Source organism: Neophocaena asiaeorientalis, unplaced genomic scaffold (genome assembly GCF_003031525.2).
Source record: "Neophocaena asiaeorientalis asiaeorientalis breed wild unplaced genomic scaffold, Neophocaena_asiaeorientalis_V1.1 scaffold258, whole genome shotgun sequence".
In the NCBI taxonomy this organism is placed as follows: domain Eukaryota; kingdom Metazoa; phylum Chordata; class Mammalia; order Artiodactyla; family Phocoenidae; genus Neophocaena; species Neophocaena asiaeorientalis.
In genome coordinates, this window is record NW_020172591.1 from 536,852 (window position 1) to 561,073 (window position 24,222).

General features: G+C 37.4%; 1 protein-coding gene across 2 annotated transcripts in view; it reads left to right on the forward strand.

Moving 5' to 3' along the window:
* Positions 1 to 24,222, forward strand: part of NBEAL1 (neurobeachin like 1) — a 172,453-nt gene that overhangs the window by 95,339 nt on the left and 52,892 nt on the right. For both annotated transcript variants that reach the window (XM_024738332.1, XM_024738333.1), the window contains 5 exons: positions 4,553 to 4,858; positions 4,953 to 5,102; positions 16,639 to 16,796; positions 18,704 to 18,828; positions 21,334 to 21,460. In XM_024738332.1, the coding sequence (XP_024594100.1) occupies positions 4,553 to 4,858; positions 4,953 to 5,102; positions 16,639 to 16,796; positions 18,704 to 18,828; positions 21,334 to 21,460 (866 nt within the window). The remainder of the gene's footprint in view (positions 1 to 4,552; positions 4,859 to 4,952; positions 5,103 to 16,638; positions 16,797 to 18,703; positions 18,829 to 21,333; positions 21,461 to 24,222) is intronic.

Below are 24,222 nucleotides of genomic sequence, written 5' to 3' on the forward strand. Positions count from 1 at the left end.
GACCGGGGCACGAACCCGTGTCCCCTGCATCGGCAGGCGGACTCTCAAGCACTGCGCCACCAGGGAAGCCCCTGCATAGACTTTTATACGTGTGGAGTTTAGGGCTTGCATTTTTAGGAAAATTATTTTTTAAATTGTTCTGTCAAAATCTTTTTCTGTACTTAATAATCCACTAATTCAGTTTTACATTTATCTCATTTTTCTTCATTTATTAAACACTTACTGAATACCTACCAAGTGTTAGCATTGTGCTAGGTTTCTACTATAAAAATAAATAAAAGATGGACCCACAGAATATTTATTATTTTCAAAAATTTTAAAGGTTGGGAAAGTTCCATGCAGATTTTAGTCTGTCATCTTTCTATTTACATTGGATGCTTGTGATTACCTGCATTGGATTAGTCATGACATGTATTGCATGGTTATTTATCTGGCCCTTTTTATTTTCTTTTGATAATCGTTTCTAATATAAACTTGCTATAATATTGATAAGAACATGAGGAGGTTAAAATACCATAAGGTTGCCCTATTTTAAAAAGACCATATTTTTCAACAGATAGTCTTTTCCAGTCATTAAAGAAAACATACTCATTGTGGAAAGTACACAAAAAGCATAAAGAGAAAAAATAGATAAAACATCCTTCATCCCATAGCCTAAGAGAAAACAACTGTCAATAGTTTAATGTTTTTTTCTCTGTATATATTTTTTCAGATGATTAAAACCATCATATATTTTGATAATTTTGTGTTCTTTTTTATTTTTCTTACAATTATATTAAACTCATTTCCCCACATTACTAAATTTTTAAAGATAGTGGGGTTTTTTCCTAATCATAAAGGTAACACATGGTCATTGGAAAAAACATGGAAAAAGCAGAAAAGCTAAACAAAAAATAAACATTCTGATATGTGGATGATGAAAATTTGAATTGTACAGCTTTTAAATACAGTTTGAAAATTATATGAAGAACTCAAAAAAAGTTATTATATGCTTTGTCTAGTAATTCTACTCTAAAACTATATCCTGAGGTAATAATCTAAAATACCAAACAGTATTTGTACACATAGATGTTCATTGTAGTTTTCTTTTTTTCTCCATCTAGAAATAGAACAAAGGTAACTTTTTTGGCTTTTTTATTAATATGAGTCTGGTGGCTGGCTGTTAAAGCTCTTGCAGCCAGCATACCAGGTAGTTCTTTTTTTAGATATTAGAACTCTGTTTTTTTCCACTCATGATCACCCTCAGTGTTTTTATCCTTGGTAAGATTTCCAAGGAGAAGTAAAATGTCTGTTTTAATTTGCTCATGATTAAATATCCAGTGCCTGTACCATAGTAGCACTCTATAAATACTTATTAAATAAATAAAGTGTGCAGCACCTACAGGTAAGACTGATCCTATCAACCAGTAGTTAGTGACCTATAATACTTCTCACTAGCTACTTGTTTAATTTCACTCCCTCAGGAATAAAAGCATATTTCCCTGAGTTTGTGCATGTTAAAGGCTGGGGAAGGAACCCCTTCCCTTATAGGGGTTTAAATAGAGTTGCCTGCAAAAAGAATCTGGCTAGCAAATTTGTTTTGTTTGGCCCATACATTATTTAATTGCCAGCATTTAAGTATTAGGAGATTTCACATCAATGCCAGGATTTCCCAGGTTGTCTTTAAAGCAGGACTGAGTAAGTCGTTGATTTATTTAGATGCAGTATATGGTCACCGCGTTGTCTGGGTTTCTGCTCCTTCAGTTGTCTTAGCTCAGCCAGTGATTCTCTTCACTAGCTACACATGAAATCACCTAGAGGAGCTTTTTAAAAATGCCTTTGTGGGCTTCCCTGGTGGCGCAGTGGTTGAGAGTCCGCCTGCCAATGTAGGGGACGCAGGTTCGTGCCCCAGTCCGCGAAGATCCCACATGCTGCGGAGTGGCTGGGCCCGTGAGCGATGGCCACGGAGCCTGCGCGTCCGGAGCTTGTGCTCCGCAGTGGGAGAGGCCACAACAGTGAGAGGCCCTCGTACCGCAAAAAAAAAAAAAAAGGCCTTTGTGTGGGGCGTCACTCAGTAATTAAACAGGAGAACTAGGGCCCAGGTATTTTTTGTCATTTCTCAGGTGACCATAATGTAGTACTCTTTATAATGTGAGGGCAGGGCTATCATATCTATGTGTGGGGGGGTAGTGTGTGTATCCAAAGTTAAGTCAGTGGTAAGTAAATCATTGTATTCACTGAAAGTGTCTTTATAATTTTAAATAAACATATAAACTTATAGTTATTTAATACTGTGATACTAACTTAAAAGCAAAGCACTGAATATTCAACCTTTCATGTGAATAGTATTTTTAAAAACATATAGCAAAAATGCCCAGAATATTAACATTGGTATTTCCTGGATAATGAGATTTTATGACCTTTTGTCTCACATTTGTTGGCCTCTATTGGGTTTGAGCTGCTTTAGTCAGATTCAAAGACTAAAGTGAAGGGATTTGGGGAAAACCTGAGAAGGGTAGAGAAGCTTCACTAGTAGAGGCTTAAGTTAAAAGTAGAAAAGTTAAAGTTTTGAGCCATCTTAGAGGTTGTTTCCTCCAATGCTGTTTGCTTCTTTAAGTCTTGCATGGAAAGACTGCCTGAGATCCCTTATTGTTGCCTTGGCCTGCAAAGGCATGTGCATACAGCTCAGATCAGCTTTTGGTACACATATATTCTTTTTTTTTTTTAACATCTTTATTGGAGTATAATTGCTTTACAGTGGTGTGTTAGTTTCTGCTTTATAGCATAATGAATCAGCTATACATTTACATATATCCCCATATCTCCTCCTTCTTGCGTCTCCCTCCCACCCTCCCTATCCCACCCCTCTAGGTGGTCACAAAGCACCGAGCTGATCTCCCTGTGCCAGGCGGCTGCTTCCCACTAGCTATCTATTTTACATTTAGTAGTGTATATAAGTGCGTGCCACTCTCTCACTTTGTCCCAGCTTACTCTTCCTCCTCCCCTTGTCCTCAAGTCCATTCTCTACACTTGCATCTCTATTCCTATCCTGCCCCCAGGTTCTTCATAACCATTTTTTTTTAGATTCCGTATATAGGCACATATATATTCTTGAAGTGATGTCAGTTTTTAATACTTCCTTTCTTTCTCGCGCTTTTCTTTATTTTGAAAGTAATATGATCCAAAATTGGGTTATAGGGTTAAGGGAGAAGGAGACACTTTACATCATTTGTCCTGTTTTGGTTTTAAGACTTCCATCTTTCTCTAGTCTAGATGAAAGGAGGCCCCTTCGTGATCAATTTACCTTTCTAGGATGGAGTTTAAGGCCAGAGCTTAAGAGTAATATAGCATATTCCTTTGCCTGGGTTTGTGACCTAGATATGTATTTTCCTTGGGAACTTTACTCAGTTGCCTGTTCACTGTCCTTTATCTATAAGAATGCTTTTGATTCCAAATAACAGAAATATCAATGCAAGCTGACTTAGTTAAGAAGATTCATATAGTTGAAAATTCCATAGCTAAGATGAGTTTAAGGCATGATTCAGTCAAGGCTCTAGTTCCATTTGTTTGCTGTTCTCACAGCATACTCTCCATCATGTCAGCTTGTCTTAAGCTGGCTGCCCTAATTGTCACAAAATCACTGCCAGCAGCAATTAAGGCTACATGCTTCCTTGTTCATATCCAGAGAAAGAGAGTGCTTCTTCCTAGAGTCATTGTTGGTAGACAGTTCTTCATGGATCTCCTGTGAATACAGACACTGGATGCCTTTGTGACGAACTGTCTTTTTGAGGACGCATGTATAGAGAACAGCTTGGGAAGATAGAGATGATGTCTCCCTCCAGAGCAAAAGCAGGTTTGTTTACTGTCCAGTATAATGAAGATAATGTCTCCTTCCAAGGCAACGTTCAGGTACACTTACTACCCAATTTAAAAGACTTGTGTTCACTTTGCTTGGGGTTCCTCTCCTATAATGCAACCACTGGGTGTGCAGGCATCATCTAGTTCTGTTCATTTCTCACCATGGAATTACATTTCGGGGAACAGGGCAAGTGCTGATATTCTGGCTATTGCTAATGCTGTAGATCTTCGTCTCTGATCCAGGAGTCTCATTCTTCTGCCAGCATCTATGAAACAATGGTAGGCTAACTTGTCAGCTTGGAGATGAGGTATTGATAAAATCCAAGCCCTTTCACAGTTCTTTACAGTTATTGTATAAAAGTTGTGTCTTTGCATGATAAAGCTATCCCTGAATGAATCCATGTGACAAAGATAGTGACATGAGTTGACTGAAAGATGAGTTACCTGAACCAGTCACTGTGGCAAGGGATTGGATATTCTGTTTGGTTTATATCTTTTAGAACTAGAGATGGAATCATCCCCGAATTCCTGCAAACTCTCTGAAGGAGTAGAGTGGATGCTGGGGTGATTAATTATCAACTTCTTAACTTTTCTGTATATTTCAAATGAAACATGGGTTTTATTTTAAAAAATTTATTTTAAAAAACAACTTCAAGAGGAGCCAAAGAACTTTGTTATCACTAAATATCTGCTTTATTTTACTATTTTACTCCAGGTTTGTGCAGTGGCATCAGCTAAGCTAAACACCCTTCTTCAGACCAAGGTGATTGAAAATCAGGATGAAGCATGTTACATTTTAGGGAAGCTGGAACATGTTCTAAGACAATCAATCAAGGAACAGACTGAAATATACTCATTTCTGATTCCGCTTGTCCGTACCCTCGTTTCCAAAATTTATGAGCTTCTCTTCATGAACTTGCATCTGCCTTCTTTACCTTTTACCAATGGAAGCTCTTCATTTTTCGAAGATTTTCAAGAATATTGCAGTTCAAATGAATGGCAAGTTTACATTGAAAAATATGTAAGTTTCATCTTTGTTGAGTGGGGTTTTTCTACTAAATTATCATTTTTATGGAAGCATGCATTAAATTTTGCGTATGTATATTTTTTATAAGATTGTACCTTATATGAAGCAGTATGAAACCCATGCATTTTATGATGGTCATGAGAGCATGGCACTTTATTGGAAGGATTGTTATGAAGCCTTAATGGTGAATATGCATAAACGAGACCGGGAAGGGGGAGAGAGCAAGCTCAAGTTTCAGGTAAAAATTATTAAATGTTTTTAATACCAGTTTTTTATGTTGATTTCAAGCATTTAATGTTCAAATGAGAGTAATAACAAGACTGAACTTTGAAAACGAACAATATTTTATGTTTTTTATTTTTTTTAACATCTTTATTAGAGTATAATTGCTTTACAATGGTGTGTCAGTTTCTGCTTTATAACAAAGTGAATCAGTTATACATATACATATGTCCCCATATCTCTTCCCTCTTGCATCTCCCTCCCTCCCACCCTCCCGATCCCACCCCTCTAGGTGGTCACAAAGCACCAAGCTGATCTCCCTGTGCTATGTGGCTGCTTCCCACTAGCTATCTATTTTACGTTTGGTAGTGTATATATGTCCATGCCACTCTCTCACTTTGTCCCAGCTTACCCTTCCCCCTCCCCGTATCCTCAAGTCCATTCTCTAGTAGGTCTGCATCTTTATTCCGTCTTGCCCCTAGGTTCTTCTGACCATTTTCTTTTCTTTTCTTTTCTTTTTTTTCCAGATTCCATATATATGTGTTAGCATACGGTATTTGTTTTTCTCTTTCTGACTTACTTCACTCTGTATGACAGTATCTAGGTCCATTCACCTCACTACAGATAACTCAGTTTTGTTCCTTTATATGGCTGAGTAATATTCCATGGTATATATTCCATTTTCCATATTCCATATATTCCATTTCCATTTCCATTTCCATTTCCAAATTTTCCATATTTCCATTTCCATATTCCATTGTATATATGTACCACATCTTCTTTATCCATTCATCTGTTGGTGGACACTTAGGTTGCTTCCATGACCTGGCTATTGTAAATAGAGCTACAGTGAACATTGTGGTACATGACTCTTTTTCAATTATGGTTTTAAGAAACAGTCTATTTAGGTCTTCTGCCCATTTTTGGTTTGGGTTGTTTGTTCTTTGGTTATTGAGCTGCATGAGCTGCTTGTATATTTTGGAGATGAATCGTTTGTCAGTTGCTTCATTTGAAAATATTTTCTCCCATTCTGAGGGTTGTCTTTTTGTCTTGTTTATGGTTTCCTTTGCTGTGCAAAAGCTTTTAAGTTTCATTAGGTCCCATTTGTTTATTTTTGTTTTCATTTCCATTTCTCTACGAGGTGGGCCTAAAAAGATCTTGCTGTGATTTATGTCATAGAGTGTTCTGCCTATGTTTTCCTTAAGAGTTTGATGGTATTTGGCCTTACATTTAGGTCTTTAATCCATTTTGAGTTTCTTTTTGTGTATGGTGTTAGGGAGTGTTCTAATTTCATTCTTTTACATGTAGCTGTCCAGTTTTCCCAGAACCACTTATTGAAGAAGGTGTCTTTTCTCCACTATATATTCTTGCCTCCTTTATCAAATATAAGGTGACCATATGTGCGTGGGTTTATCTATGGGCTTTCTATCCTGTTATATTGATGTATATTTCTGTTTCTGTGCCAGTACATACTGTCTTGATTACTGTAGCTTTGTAGTATAGTCTGAAGTAAGGGAGCCTGATTCCTCCAGCTCTATTTTTCTTTCTCAAGATTGCTTTGGCTATTCGGGGTCTTTTGTGTTTCCATACAGACTGTGAAATTTTCTGTTCTAGTTCTGTGAAAAATGCCAGTGGTAGTTTGATGGGGATTGCATTGAATCTGTAGATTGCCTTGGGTAGTAGAGTCATTTTCACAATGTTGATTCTTCCAATCCAGAAATATGGTATCTCTCTCCATCTATTTGTATCATCTTTAATTTCTTTCATCAGTGTCTTATAATTTTCTGCATACAGGTCTTTTGTCTCCTTAGGTAGGTGTATTCCTAGATATTTTATTCTTTTTGTTGCAATGGTAAATGGGAGTGTTCTCTTAATTTCACTTTCAGATTTTTCATCATTAGTGTATAGGAGTGCAAGAGATTTCTGTGCATTAATTTTGTATCCTGCTACTCTACCAAATTCATTGATTAGCTCTAGTAGTTTTCTGGTAGCATCTTTAGGATTCTCTATGTATAGTATAATGTCATCTGCAAACAGTGACAGCTTTACTTCTTTTTTTCCAATTTGGATTCCTTTTATTTCTTTTTCTTCTCTGATTGCCGTGGCTATAACTTCCAAAACTATCTTGAATAAGAGTGGTGAGAGTGGGCAACCTTGTCTTTTTCCTGATCTTAATGGAAATGGTTTTGGGTTTTCACCATTGAGGATGATGTTGGCTGTGGGTTTCTCATATATGGACTTTATTCTGTTGAGGAAATTTCCCTCTATGCCTACTTTCTGGAGGGTTTTTATCATAAATGGGTGTTGAATTTTGTCAAAAGCTTTCTCTGCATCTGTTGAGATGATCATAAGATTTTTCTCCTTCAATTTGTTAATATGGTGTATCATCTTGATTGATTTGCATACATTGAAGAATCCTTGCATTCCTGGGAATAAACCCCTCTTGATCATAATGTATGATCCTTTTAATGTGCTGTTGGATTCTGTTGGCCAGTATTTTGTGGAGGATTTTTGCATCTATGTTCATCAGTGATATTGGCCTGTAGTTTTCTTTTTTTGTGACATCCTTGTCTGGTTTTGGTATCAGAGTGATGGTGGCCTCATAGAATGAGTTGGGGAGTGTTCCTCCCTCTGCTATATTATCTTCTCAAGGAACCAGCTTTTAGTTTTATTGGTCTTTGCTATCATTTCCTTCATTTCTTTTTCATTTATTTCTGATCTGATCTTTATGATTTGTTTCCTTCTGCTAACTTTGGGACTTTTTTGTTCTTTCTCTAATTGCTTTGGGTGTAAGGTTGGGTTGTTTATTTGAGATGTTTCTTGTTTCTTAAGGTAGGCTTGTATAGCTATAAACTTCCCTCTTACAACTGCTTTTGCTGCATCCCATAGGTATTGGGTCGTTGTGTTTTTATTGTCATTTGCTTCTAGGTTTTTTTTTTTATTTCCCCTTTGATTTCTTCAGTGATCTCTTGGTTATTAAGTAGTGTGTTGTTTAGCCTCCATGTGTTTGTATTTCTTACAGATTTCTTCCTGTAATTGATATCTAGTCTCAAAGCGTTGTGGTCGGAAAAGATACTTGACATGGTTTCAGTTCTGAAATTTACCAAGGCTTGATTTGTGACCCAAGATGTGATCTATCCTGGAGAATGTTCCATGAGTACTTGAGATGAATGTGTATTCTGTTGTTTTTGGAGGGAATGTCTTATAAATATCAATTAAATCCATCTTGTTTAATGTATCATTTAAAGCTTGTGTTTCCTTATTTATTCTCATTTTGGATGATCTGTCCCTTGGTGAAAGTGTGGTGTTGAAGTCCCCTAGTATGACTGCGTTACTGTCGATTTCCCCTTTTATGGCTGTTCGTATTTGCCTTATGTATTGAGGGTCTCCTATGTTGGGTGCATAAATATTAACAATTGTTATATCTTCTTCTCCGATTGATCCTTTGATCATTATGTAGTGTCCTTCTTTGTCTCTTAGTTTCAGTGGGTTGTGTAGGCTTCCTGGTGGAGGGGACTAGTTCCTGTGTTCTGGTGGATGAGGCTGGATCTTGTCTTTCTGGCGGGCAGGTCCACGTCTGGTGGTGTGTTTTGGTGTGTCGGTGGTCTTATTATGATTTTAGGCAGCCTCCCTAGTAATGGATGGGGTTGTGGATGGGGTTCTGTTCCTGTCTTGCTAGTTGTTTGGCAAAGGGTGTCCAGCACTGTAGCTTGCTGGTCGTTGAGTGGAGGTGGGTCTTGGCATTCAGATGAGATCTGTGGGAGATTTTTGCCATTTGATATTATGTGAAGCTGGAAGGTCTCTTGTGGACCAGTGTCCTGAACTTGGCTCTCCCACCTCAGTGGCACAGCCCTGACGCCTGGCTGGAGCACCAAGAGCGTGTCCTCCACTCAGCTAAGAATAAAAGGGAGAAAAAAAAAAGAAGGAAAGAAAGAAGAAGATAAAATAAAATAAAGTAAAATAAAGTTATTAAAATAAAAAATAATTAAGAAAAGAAAATTTTTAAGTAATAAAAAAAAAAGAAAACCGGACAGAGAGACCCCTAGGACAAATGGTAAAAGCAAAGCTATACAGACAAAATCACACACAGAAGCATACACATACACACTGACAAAAAGAGAAAAAGTTGGAAAAATATATATATCATTGCTCCCAAAGTCCACCTCCTCAATTTGGGATGATTCGTTGTCTATTCAGGTATTCCACAGATGCAGGGCACATCAAGTTGATTGTGGAGATTTAATCTGCTGCTCCTGAGGCTGCTGGGAGAACTTTCTCTTCTTTGTTCACACAGCTCCCAGGGTTCAGCTTTGAATTTGGCCCCGCTTCTGTGTGTAGGTCGCCCGAGGGCATCTGTTCTTTGCTCAGACAGGATGGGGTTAAAGGAGCAGCTGATTCGGGGGTTCTGGCTCACTTAGGCGGGGGTGAGGGAGGGGTACGGATGCGGGGCGAGCCTGTGGCAGCAGAGGCTGGTGGGACATTGCACGAGCCTGAGGCGCACTGTGCTTTCTGACGGGTAAGTTGTCCCTGGATCATGGGACCCTGGCAGTGGTGGGCTGCACAGGCTCCCGGGAGGGGAGGTGTGGATAGTGACCTGTGCTTGCACGCAGGCTTCTTAGTGGCGGCAGCAGCAGCCTTAGCATCTCATGCCTGTTTCTGGGGTCCACGCTGATAGCCGTGGCTCGCGCCCGTCTCTGGAGCTCCCTTAAGCGGCGCTCTTAATACCCTCTCCTCACACACCAGGAAATAAAGAGGCAAGGAAAATTCTCTTGTCTCTTCGGCAAGTCCAGACTTTTCCTGGATTCCCTCCCGGCTAGCCGTGGCGCACTAGCCCCCTTCAGGCTGTGTTCATGCAGCCAACCCCAGTCCTCTCCCTGGGAGCTTGACCTCCGAAGCCCGAGCCTCAGCTCCCAGCCCCCGCCCGCCCCGGCGGGTGAGCAGACAAGCCTCTCGGGCTGGTGAGTTCCGGTCGGCCCTGATCCTCTGTGCAGGAATCTCTCCGCTTTGCCCTCCGCAACCCAGTTGCTGTGCTCTCCTCCGTGACTCTGAAGCTTACCCCCTCCGTCACCCGCAGTTTCCAACCGCTAAGGGCCTTCCTAGTGTGTGGAAACCTTTCGTCCTTCATGGCTCCCTCCCACTGGTGCAGGTCCCATACGGGCTCCGGACGCGCAGGCTCAGCGGCCATGGCTCACGGGCCCAGCCGCTCCGTGGCATGTGGGATCTTCCCGGACCGGGGCACGAACCCGTGTCCCTTCCATCGGCAGGCGGACCCTCATCCACTGCGCCACCAGGGAAGCCCTAGATAGATGTATTTCTGATGTATTTGTGGGGAGGGAGGTGATTCCGCATCTTACTCTTCCGCCATGTTTAAGCTCCTCCACGTTATACTCACTCTGGCCCACGGTCCCAAGGACTGTTGTGGCTTCAGCTGGTGGGGCCCCTTCAGAGCCGGCAGCCTTAGTGAGGCCGTCCTCCCCTCAGGCTCCAGGGCACTTCAGTCCGAACAGTGTTTCTTATTGTTTGTCCGAAAATTATTTGAGAATTGGAAGAAAAACAGATAACTTAAAAATTAATATCAAAATGTTCTGTACATAGTGATTATGTAAAAAGTCTATCAGGCTGATAGTAGAAATCTTTAAGGAGGCTGAGTATGTATCAGGGCTTAGAGGGAAATTTATAATACAAAGTACTTAGTAATTTGAGACCTTTCTTCTTTTTTAGTATAAGTTCATTCTACCCTAAGGAACTTGAAAAAGTAAACTAAATTACATTAGTTTGGTTTTTTTGTTTGTTATTTTTTTGTTTTGGCCATGCCATGCGGCTTGTGGGATCTTAGTTCCCCGACCAGGGATTGAACCTGAGCCACCACAGTGAAAGCGCCAAGTCCTAACCACTGGACCACCAGGGAATTCCCTTATTAAAGAGCAGAAATCAACAGAATTGAAAGCAGAAAAACAATAGAGAAAATCAATGAAACCAAAATCTGCTTAAGATATCAATAAAATTGATAAACTTCTAGCCAAATTGAGGGAAAAAAAATGAAAAATTACTCATACCAGAAGTGAATCACCACTGACTTCACAGACATCAACATGATAATAAGGGACTACTACAGGCTAATCTGTGCACATAAATAAGATGATTTAGATGAAATGGATCAATTTCTTGACAACTACAAATTTCCCAAACTAATTCAATAATAAGTAGATAACCTGGATAGTTCTCTGTTAAAGAAATTGAATTTATAGTTAAATACCTTCCAAGAGGGAAAACTCTAGGCCCAGATGGTTTCAGTGGCACATTTTACCAAATGTTTAACGGAGAAATTACACCAATTCCTCACACTCTCTTCAGAAAATTGAAAAGTGGCATAACTTCCCAACTCATTATATGAGGCAATATTACCCTCATATTGAAACCATATAAAAACAGTGCAAGAAAACTAAAGACCAGTATCCCTTGGGAACATAGGTGCAAACCAAATCTAGCAATGTATAAAAAAAAATACATCACAACCAGGTAGAGTGTCTGTTGCGAATGCAAGGCTGGTTCAACATTTGATGATCAGTTAATAATCAGTCACATTAATAGACTTATCAAGAAAAAGTACATGATCATATCAGTAGATGCAGAAAAAGCATTTGAGAAAATTCAACATCCATTTATGATCAAAGTTTTTAGCAAACTAGGATTAGAAGGGAATACCTAAATCTCTACAAAAATCGTACAGCTAGCTTCATATTTAATGGTGAAAAACTGAGTGCTTTCCCCATAAAATAGAGACTAGGGTGGAATGTTCACTTTCACTCTTCTTAGTCACTATTGTACTATAAGACAAAGCAAATGCAATAAGAATAGAAAAAAAAAGACATTTATATTGGGAAGGAAGAAATAAAACTGTTTGCAGATCACATAATTATCTGCGTAGAAAATCCTAAGGAATCTATCAGAAATCTATAATTAATGAATTTAGCAACATTGTAGGGCACAATATCTATACACAAAATTTAATCATTTTTGTATACTAGCAACGAGCAATTGGAAACTGCAATTTAAAAAATACTATTTACAATAGGTCTAAAAAGAATGAGGTATGTAGATATCTATCTAACAAAATATGTATAGAATCTATATGCTAAAAACTAGAGAACACAGATGAAACAAATTAGAGAAGACCAAATAAAAACACATGTTTATTCCATAACTTAGGTATAAAAAGAAACATTTGTAATCCACCACTACTAATATTTTGGTATATTATCCTTCCTGTATTTTTATGTATATATTTGGTTTAACCAAAATGGTAGTTTCATTTGCTACTACTTTCTTAAAATGTACTGTGAACATTTTTCCATGCCATCATATGATTGTCTAATATTCCATTATGTTATGTATTAGAGGATTTAAACTTATTTCCCGGTTTTAGACCTAATTTACCAGTTTCTTCTTTATTATAAATAGTATCGATTGTCTCTGTAGTCATATTTTTATGCTTATCCACAATGACTTCCCTAGAATAAGTGGAATTACCGGTATGGAGCAATTATGATAATAATTACTGTTACATTGCCCTCAAAGATGTTCTACCAACTACTATACCAACCAGCATTTTCTCTTTAACTTCACACTTAGCTTTTCTAGGAAAACCTGATTTGAGAATATCCTTATGGGGGGCGCAGGCAGGATGGCGGGTGGCACTGAAGTCCTGGGCAGCTGGGGTGGCAGGGGTGGCCAGGTGGCCCCTGCAGCGCGGATGCTGCCGCCGCTGTAAACTACAGAGCTCTGCGTGCCGTGGCGGCACAGCACTCTTCGGGGCCGGGCGGACACCCCGCATCCACGGCCAAAGGTCCGGGAAGCCGGCCACACGTATCTGCCCAAAGCGTGCCTTTCCCATCCACCTTGGAGGCGGAGATTGCCCGTGGGTCCCTGGCCCCAGCTGCCGAAGCGCACCAAGGGGCGATTGGGAAGGAGCTCATAGCGGCAGCGTCCTGGTGGTCCGCTGGAGAGCTGGATTCCCACCTTCTCCGAATTTCCATCGTCAACTTTCTTGACCAGCTTTCTCTGGTGATCCGGACCATGCAGCGCTTTGGGCCCCCTGTTGCCCACTAAGTCAGGGCTAGGGAAAGGGGTTAAGGTCTAAACTTGTGTCCCTTCCTAGACAGTGCATCCCTCCTAGGGCAGTGATTCCTGCAGTAGTTGCCACTTTACTATGGGGGCCTCATCTTTTGCCTCTACTGGCCCTTGGGTGCTGAGGGTTCACTTGCTTTGTTTGGTGCTTAAATGTTTCTTAACTACTGAAAATAAAACTGAGCTACGATGCAGTGTCTGACTTTATTTTCAAATATAGCACCTTTAAATATTCTTCCCTTTGTCCTTAGATTGGAGGGGAGGTTCTGTGATTCAGATATTCAAGTAGTACAAACGTAATTGAAGACAGTTTAAGAAGTGGAAGAGGATAGGTCCTGTCATTCAGTATTAACTACTGTCCACATTCTGGAATATTTTCTTAGTTTTGTAGTTGTATTTATGTAGTAAATATGTAACAGTAATAATATTTTGCAAGTTTAGCATTTTTCCTGATATTTTTCATCTAACATGAACCTTTTTCTAAAAGTTCTTCAAAAGCATTATTGAATGGATACATAAAAGATACATTATTGAATGTTTAAATTATTTTCAATTTTTGCCATATTATAGGTAATGATTCAGTGGAATGCTTGTATATAGAGCTTTGCCTGAATGATTGTTTTCTTAAGATAGACTACAAGAGGTAGAATTGGTTAAATATTTAAAGCTCTCAATCTGCAGTGTGTGAAATTGCTCGCCAAACTGTACAGAAAATGTACCCTCCCACCAGAATGCTGGTTTCCCACATCCCAGTCACTACTGGGTCTCCTTAGTAAAATTTGTTTAAAAACTGGGTTTGTATGACAAGAGCAAACGACCGAGAAACACTCGAATAAGGAGCTTCGCGGCTTACTGGCCTTGTCTCAGATCAGTGAAGAAAAACTGCTAGGACAGTCATATAGGCCTTTTGTTAGGAAGAGTTAGCTTCCTGTAAAAGATGTTGTATCCTGCAGCCTTTCTAAACTCATTTATTCTAGTAGCTCTTTGGTAGATGCCGTTGGATTTTCATCATTGGTGATCACGTTTTCTAAGAATAAAGGCAGATTTGCTTCTCTCTTTAAAAAAAGAAAAAAAATATCCTTATGAGGACTTCCCTGGTGGCGCAGTGGTTAAGAATCTGCCTGCCAATGCAGGGGACATGAGTTCGATCCCTGGTTCGGGAAGATCCCACATGCCATGCACCAACTAAGCCCATGGGCCACAACTACCAAGTTTGCTCTCTAGAGCCCGTGAGCCACAACTACTGAGCCCACGTGCCACAACTACTGAAGCCCATGCATCTAGAGCCCATGCTTCACAACAAGAGAAGCCACCGCAACGAAGAGTAGCCCCCGCTCGCCACAACTAGAGAAAGCCTGCATGCAGCAAACGAAGACCCAACACAACCAAAAAAAAAAAAGAATATCCATATGTGCTTGAACTTCAAAACTGTGAAATTGATGTTTAATTATCATGGAGCTTTCATGACTTCTTCAGTTGTCTCAGCAATGATCTGTTTTAAATATTCGATAACACTGTCTCCCAAATCATTGATTTCCTACAAATATAGTAGTAGTTACGGTAACAATTATAATAATAACTATAATTTATTGAGAGCTTGCTACTTTTCTGGCATTATATTAAGCACATTAAATCTTAATCTTTATGATGACAATTACTGTCAGCCCCATCTTACAGGTGATGGTACTGAGCTTCAGAGAATTAAGATTTGTACCCAGGTCTAGTTCCAAAGCTTATAGCCACACACGTCTGTACTGCCTCTTTAAAAGATGTCTTTTTTTTTTTTTTGGCTGTGTTGGGTCTTCATAGCTGTGCGTGGGCTTTCTCTAGTTGCTGCGAGCGGGGGCTACTCTTCGTTGTGGTACCTGGGCTTCTCACTGCAGTGGCTTCTCTTGTTGTGGAGAACGGGATCTAGGTGCACGGGCTTCAGTAGTTGCAGCATGCAGGCTCAGTAGTTGCAGCACGTGGGCTCAGTAGTTGCAGCAGGGCTCGTAGGGTGCACAGGCTTCCGTAGTTGTGGCGGGCTCCAGAGTGCAGGCTCGGTAGTTGTGGCTCACAAGCTTAGTTGCTTTGTGGCATGTGGGATCTTCCTGGACCAGGGACCAAACCCGTGTCCCCTGCATTGGCAGGTGGATTCTTAACCACTGCGCCACCAGAGAAGTCCCTAAAAGGTGTCTCTTAAATCAATGTCTTTAACTATTCATTTTAATGTGATTCAGTGTTATTTGTTTGAAACAAGTTAAATACTATTTTAGTCCCTAATATTTCCTCATAAATGAATGTCAGTGTGAGTTAGATAAGCCAGGCTTACCTCTTGTCTTTTTGAAAACTTAAAATTTTTAATTTCAGGGCTTAGAGTTATATCTTGGTAGAACTTATTATCAGAATCTATTTTATCCTGAAAACTTGAATAGGTATGTGAATTCATTTGCTAGCTAGGATGCTGTTCAGAGAGTAGCACTCTTAAGTGATGGAATTTTTCATTGTGAGAGATTTGCCCCTATAGATGTCTTTTGTCTTTGGCATTGCCTTTCAGGCCATCAACAGTAGAGTGGAATGTGGTTACTCTTAGACCAAACCCGTGTCCCCTGCATTGGCAGGTGGATTCTTAACCACTGCGCCACCAGAGAAGTCCCTAAAAGGTGTCTCTTAAATCAATGTCTTTAACTATTCATTTTAATGTGATTCAGTGTTATTTGTTTGAAACAAGTTAAATACTATTTTAGTCCCTAATATTTCCTCATAAATGAATGTCAGTGTGAGTTAGATAAGCCAGGCTTACCTCTTGTCTTTTTGAAAACTTAAAATTTTTAATTTCAGGGCTTAGAGTTATATCTTGGTAGAACTTATTATCAGAATCTATTTTATCCTGAAAACTTGAATAGGTATGTGAATTCATTTGCTAGCTAGGATGCTGTTCAGAGAGTAGCACTCTTAAGTGATGGAATTTTTCATTGTGAGAGATTTGCCCCTATAGATGTCTTTTGTCTTTGGCATTGCCTTTCAGGCCATCAACAGTAGAGTGGAATGTGGTTACTCTTCCTTTTACTTTATTTAAACTTGAGTCACATTCCAAATGCCTCATTAATCAAAAGATCTCAAAAGAAAATCATTTTACTTGATGGTATAAGGTTAATAATTCTGAGATTTAAAATCTTATGTTGAGACACTTTACATTTTTGAAGTTCTTCACATGTTTATTGTTGGTTAGTTACTTTCTTAAGTTTTAAAAAATACAAGTAGATTATAGCTAGAATTATATTAAAGAAATGATTCTAATGGAATAAGAAAATCTTGTTGGTTACCAGCTTCTTTCTTTCATTGCTTGATTTTATTGGGTCAGATGTTTAAAATTATGGCATTAAATTTTAAATATACCTCTAAATATATGATTCAGTGCTATTATTTATTGCTGTTTCTTTCAGGAATTTTTTGTGGAGCCATTTAATCGAAAAGCACGGCAAGAGAACTTGAGGTATAATAATATGCTTAAACAACTTAGCAGTCCACAGTTAGCCACTCTGAGACGCTGGAAGGCAATAAAGCTCTATCTTACATGTGAAAGGGGACCTTGGGCTGAAAGGTAGGTGTCTATCATTCATTAAATACCCTTTTTTCTTTAGAGCTCTGATCTAGAACTTTATGAATCAGTGACCTCTCCAATCCAATTTTTAAAATGTTCAATTTTTAAAAGATTACTTTTAACTAATTTGCCTGCCTTTTATGGATTATAAGTTCGGTATGTGTAGAGCTTTGTGTGTATATGTTTCCCACCATGGAGTTATTTCCTTTACTCTTAACCTGTGACATAGAATTTGTTTTGATTCCATTTACTTCTGTCTTCCTGATACCACCTCTTTGAGCTAGGGTTAGTGACGATGTGTATTTGAATATTTTACAATTTCTTTATTTGATCCTAAGTCACTTCTGTTTTGCTGAATTATATTTTATACACACACACACATTTTTTAACAGCCCTTTTTTACTGTGGTAAAATACACTTAATATAAAATTTGCTATTTTAACCATTTTAAAATGTACAATTTAGTGGCATTAAGTACATTCCTCATGTTGTGTAATAATCACCACTGTCCAGCTTCAGAACATTTTCATCACCTGAAAAAGAAACCCTGGACCCATTAAGCAGTCACTAGCTATTATCCCTTCCCCCAACCACTGGCAACCACCAATCTGCTCTCTGTCTCTATGGATTTGCCTATTCTGGGTATTTCATATAAATGAAGTCATTCAGTATGTGACCTTTTGTGCCCAGCTTCTTTCATTTAGCTTAGTATTTTCACTATGTTGTAGCATGTATCATTACTTTCTTTCCTTTTTATGGCTGAATAATATTCCATTGTGTGGAATGGATGATGGACATCGTGTTGCTTTCCTTGTGGCTGTTGTGAATAGTATTGCTGTAAACATCTGCGGATAAGTGTTTGTTTCAACACCTGTTTCTAATTCTCTTGCTTATGTACTGGAAGAATTACTGGGTCATATGGTAATTCTGTGTTTAACTTACTGAGGAATTGCCAAACGGTTTTTAACAGCAGCTGCATCATTTTACATTCCTATCAGCAATGTTTGAGGGTTTCAGTTTCTCTACAACCTTACCAAGACTTGTCTTTTTTTTTTTAATTATGGTCATCCTAGTGGGTGTGCAGTGGTATCTTATGATTTCATTGCAATTCCCTAATGACTAATGACATTGAGTATCTTTTCAGGTACTTGTTGGCCATTTGTATATCTTCTTTAAAAAAATGTCTATTCAAGTCTTTTGCCCATTTTTAAATTGGATTGTTTGACTTCTTGTGGTTGAACTGTAAGAGGTTTTTTTTTCAATAATAGACCCTTATTGGATATATTGTCTATAAATATGTAGGTTGTCTTTTCACTTTCTCCATAGTGGCCTTTGATGCACAAAAGCTTTGAATTTTGAAGTCCAGTTTATCTGTTTCTTTCTTTTGTTGCTTATGTTATTGATATCTTATCTAAGAAACCATTCCCAAATCCAGGGTCATGAAGACTTACTCCTATTGTTTCCTCTAAGAGCTTTAACTCTTATATTTAGATCTTTGATCCATTTGCAATTATATTATCTTTATTTGTACTAAACTTATTATTTTATTTTGAAAACTGTATTTGGAATAAACTCCTAAATAGCTAGTTAAGAACTTCCTTGTAACAGTGAAAGAGTAAAATATATCAAGCTGTAAGTCTGAAGATTTATGTTCAAATCTTATTCCTGTACCTGTAAATCACATGGCATCTTGGGCCTGTCTTAGATTCCTCAGGTATATACTGTTGATATGCATAATAACATTGGTTTTTTTCTTGGGGTTGTTTGGGTCAAATGAGATAAGGAAAGTGAATGTTTTTATAAAATGGTGCCAAAAAAATGTAAAGTACCTGATACTCTATTTCAATAACCAGTCTTTGTAATTTTAAGCGAAATAGTTTTATTTGTTTACTTATGAATATTCATAGGAAACAAAATCCACGTCACTGGAAACTAGCTAACGTAGAAAATTATTCCCGCATGAGACTTAAATTGGTGCCAAATTATAACTTCAAAACCCATGATGAAGCTAGTGCTTTGAGAGATAATCTAGGTGAGTTTCAATGGCTGTTTAATTATTTATTGAAGATAATGAGGGTGTTGGTGGGGATTGTTTATTGTTTTCATTTTTTCAAAATTATTTAATCATGTGAGAAGGGTGACATTTTATAATTGATATTTAAGTGGTTGTGTATGTTGCCTTTGGCCTAAATCTAAAATGACTTCCTATTTCAATTGATTGCAGTTTTTCAAGGAAAAATGTAATTTAAACTCATAAAATTATACTGTAGTTGATGTGAAATGTATCATCTCTATCTCCATTATGGTATAGTAAAACATGGTCCTTTAACCTTAGCCTTTTGCTTACCAAAACTGAGTTTAATGTTAAATATATTCAATATTTAGAATTCTTAGCAGCTCTTTAGGCCTTTCTTCTATGACCTGTTCTTCGTATAGAACTCCAGACATTTAGTGTCTAGATGGGCCAATGCCTTTTTTCTAGAAAAAAGTGCTTAAAAATGCATAACCTTGCAGTATATCAAAACAGATTTTAAAGAGTTTCTAAAATTCTTATGAAGCCCTTCCTTTATAGCCATCTGACTGAGCATCTGTGCACCTTATGTTTAGTGACTAAGTTATAGATGAAATGAGTACCAGTATTTTAATCTTACTTTTTAAAATTGCCTTAATATATTGGCCAGTACAGTAAATGCCATAAAATTGAGAGCTATGATACCTGCCATTTAGAGTCTTATATTCTGAAATAAATCAGACACAGTAAGTGATTTCCCTTAATGTAAAATAATGGCCTTGTCCATGGTACAAAGAGTGTCTTATACAGGAACGGTCAGTGTGTATAGCTTGTCCTCCCAGTATATGTCCTGAGACTATTATACTTTCTCTACCTCTTAAAATTTTATACTTACCACGCAGAAAACATCTTTTGGTGAATGACTTCAATTTAGTAATATTTAAGGAAGATTGTTCTCTATTTTTTCTTCATTTTTGCCAATAAATCCCACTCCAGGAAATTCCCTGTCCCTTTCCCTCCTTCTTCAACCCTCTTACACATGTATACAGGTATAATTTTATGTTTCTTCTTCTTGGTCTCAGTTGTTTTAAGTCCGGGAAAACCAGTGTCCTTTCTCTTTTTCCATCTCTGTTCCTTTCCTTACCTAGTTTTCAAAATTATCCCAAATATAATGATGATAATAAAATTGTACAGAAGAAAAAAATCATATATTTCAAAGTGAAATTGGGGGAATTCCCTGGCAGTCCAGTGGTTAGGACTCTGCACTTTTATTGCCGAGGGCCTGGGTTCGATCCCTGGTCAGGGACCTAAGATTCCACAAGCCGCACAGCATGGCTAAATGAATGAATGAATGAAAGTAAGTGAAATTGATAGTAGTATAAAACCAGTGGCCTCAGTCTTTAAAACTCTTTAAAGTTCCTTGAAGTTTACTTCAGAATTAACTGCAGAATGTTTTACCTACTCCATATATTTGTTTATAAGTATTTTCATCAGTATTTTTCTATTTGTATCAGATTATCTAGACTTGTATGTGATCAAAGCAGATTTATAAAAGAGAAATGCAGCTGTACATTAGGTTAATTCATTTTGTATGTCAGAGCAAGGATACCATTTGAGAAATTAAGGGAGGTTTTGTCATCTTTACAGTGTTTTGTTATTTAGCATGAATTGTTTTTGTTATACACATGAAATGTCTTTATTCATAGTTAAACATATACATTTTTTCCAGTCCTACCTACACATTATGCATATATTTTTATTACTATTCTTATGCCACCAGATAATTGAGAGATGAATGTGCAATAAGAATAGCTACCATTTATTTATTTTATGTGTGATGTGATGTATCTCCATTTCACAGTTGCAAAAACATAGATTCAGAGGGGTCATATGATTAATAAATGGCAGAATAGAATTTGAATTTAGGTTTACCATTTCACAGCCCATCTTCTTTCCATTACACTAGCTCTGCCTTCTTACATTAATGCATAGTTCATGACATTTGTTGCATATATATGTATCAGAATTATCTATTAAATTCCATGCACAATAGAAAGGAACACTTCAGCTTTTGGTCTTTGTATTATCTTGCAGTTAAAAATAATTTGTCACATTCTTTCTTAATATTTCTGTAGTTCAAATGCACAGTAAAAATAATTCCATTGAATTAATGTAGTGAGAATAATTCTTTAATTTACTTAGTAGTATGCTTTAGAAGTAAATATGATTAGAGAGATTACTTGGTCTGTTTCTGAAATAATACCATCATTAAATATAAATACCATCTTTTAAAACATTTATTCCTTGTATTATATGTATAATTATTTTAAAAAATCACAGGCAAGCACCATAGATAACTCTAAATCATGTATAAAAACTTCTCTGTAGTAAGTCGCTTATCTTAGAAAATTTCAAGTACCTTACTTATTATACACATTATTCATATAATTAACAGTCAGAAATTACAGAAGGAGTGTGATATGATTTTCCTACTTTGTGTTTAACAAGCATTTTATGTTTAAACAGGTATCCAGCACTTGCAGCCTTCCAGTGATTCACTGCTTTTGGAAGTAGTGAAACAAGTAAAAGTTAGTGATATGGAGGAGGATAAATTAGATCTTCCTGAAGAGGAAATAACAGCCAGAGTAAATATGTATGTATAAGTACTTGAAATAATTTAAAATTATTTTATTCTGAGAAATGGGATTGTAAAATTGTGGAAAATATTTGCTTGAAATTCTAATACTATGCATTCCCAGAATCCAACAATTGATACTATATATCAGCTGTTAGGAGTCTATTAGTGTTAACTGAAACTATTGAAGAAGGCTTCTTAGGACTGGGTTGATTTGGAGCTGGACCTTGAAACTAGAAAATATTTTGAGCTGAATGATAATGAAAATGTATCAAATTTATGGGATACAGCTGAGGTATTTATATGGAAAGTACAGTGTGAAATATAAACTTTTAAGCAAAAGGAAGAAATTATAAAGATAAAAGCAGAAGTCCATGAAAGATAAAACCAAAAAACAAAAAGAAAGATCAAAGAAAACAAAAGTTGGTTATTAAAAATCAGGTAACCAAGCAATAAACCTCCAGCCAGATTGGTTAGGAAATAAAGACAACATAAATTACCAGTATCAAGAATGAGAGAGGAGATAACATTACAAATACTAAAATGATTGAAAAGAAATACATTAAAATAATTAAAAGGAAATGATAGGGACTTCCCTGGTGGTCCAGTGGGTAAGACTCCGCACTCCCAATGCAAGGTGCCTGGATTTGATCCCTGGTCAGGGAACTAGATCCTGCGTGCATGCCGCAACTATAAGAGTTCGCATGCTGCAACTTAAAGAGTCCACATGCCGCAGCTAAGTCCACATTCTGCAACTGAAAGATCCCACATGCCGCAACTAAAGATCCTGCATGCCTCAGTGATGATTCCGTGTGTGGCAACTAAGACCAAGCGCAGCCTAAACAAATAAATAAATATTAAAAAAAAATTCCAGACATCATTAAAAAAAAAAAAGGAAATGGCAACTTTATGCCAATAAATTTGACAATTTAAATGAAATGGACAAATTCCTTGAAAGATATGAATTATCAAACCTCTCCCGGGAAAAAATAGCCTTAGATATATTTTAAAATTTTGAATTTGTAGTTTAAAAACTTCCCCTAAACAAATATAAAACATACTCATTTTCTCATCTCTCCTTTGTTACCATACATATTAAACCTGTATATGTTTTAAGCCCAACAGTACAGTTTAATGCAGTTACTGTTTTATGCACTTGTCTTTAAATCAGTTAAGAGAAGAAAAAACTATGTAATTATGCTTTCCTTTATATTTCCCTGCATATTTACCTACTTATACACTTCATTTCTTGGTGTACATTCAGATTACCATCTGGTGCCATTTCCTTTTAAGCCTGAAGGACTTCCTTCAGTATTCCTTGTAAGGAAGGTCTATAAGCCACAAATTCTCTTAGTCTTTTATTATCTGTTGAGATTTTTATTTTGTCTCCATTTTTGACTACTTTTTAAAAAATTGAGATATATTTTTTGAAAATTGAGATTCACTTAACGTAAAATTGACTATTTTAAAGTGCACAGGTCAGTGTTTTTTTAGTATATTCACAGAGTTGTGCAACATCATCACTATCTAGTCCAAGAACATTTCCATCACCCCAAAAGGAGATCTTATACCTTTCAACAGTCAGTCCCAATTTTCTCTCCTCACATCCTCTAGCAACCACTAATTGGCTTTCTTTCTCTATGGATTTGCCTATTTTGAACATTTCATGTATTTCATTCAATATGTTGTTTTTTATGTCTGGCTTTTTTCGTTCAGTTTAATGTTTCCATCCATTTGTTTTTGTGGCTGAATAATATTCCATTATATGGATATACAGTTTTTGTTTATCCGTTCAGCAGTTGATGGACATTTACGTAGTTTCTTTTTTTTTTTTTTTTTTTTTTTTTTTAAACCACTGCGCCAGCAGGGAAGTCACATGTACACATTTTTCTATCAACTTATGTTTTCATTTATCTTGGGTATAAAAAGAAACACTAGGAGTGGATTTGCTGATCATGTGTTAATTCTATGTTTAACCTTTTAAGGAATTGTGAAACTTTTCATAATGACTGTACCATTTTACATTCCCTCAGCAATGTATGAAGGTTCTAATTTCTCCAAATCTACCCCAACTTCTATTATTCTCTGTTGTTGTTTTTTAAATTTATGATACCATCCTAGAATGTTAGAGGTGGTATCTTGTGATTTTAATTTGCATTTCCCTAATGACTAATGATGCTGAACATCTTTTTATGTATTTGTTGGCCATTTATATGTCTTTTTTGGAGAAATCTTTATGCAGATCCTTTGCCTATTTTTTAATTGCGTTGTCTTTTAGTTATTGAGTTGTAAGTGTTCTTTACATATTTTAGCAACAAGTCCCTTATTAGATACAGGATTTACAAAAATGTTCTTCCACTAAATTGTGGTTTGTTTTTTTTTTTTTGGTGGTACGCAGGCCTCTCACTGTTGTGGCATCTCCCGTTGCAGAGCACAGGCTCCAGACGCGCAGGCCCAGCGACCATGGCTCACGGGCCCAGCCGCTCCGCGGCATGTGGGATCTTCCCAGACCGGGGCACAAACCCATGTCCCCTGCATCGGCAGGCGGACTCTCAACCACTGTGCCACCAGGGAAGCCCTGAATTGTTTTTTTTTTACTTTCTGTTGGTATCTTTCGATGTACAAAAAATTTTGATGAATTTCCTTTCATCTATTTTTTTCTAAGAGTTTTATATTTTATCTCTTACGTTAGGTCTTTGATCCATTTTGAGTTAACTTTTGTATGTGGTGTGATGTAGGGGTCCATATTAGTTCTTTTGCATGTGATTCTAGTTGCCCCA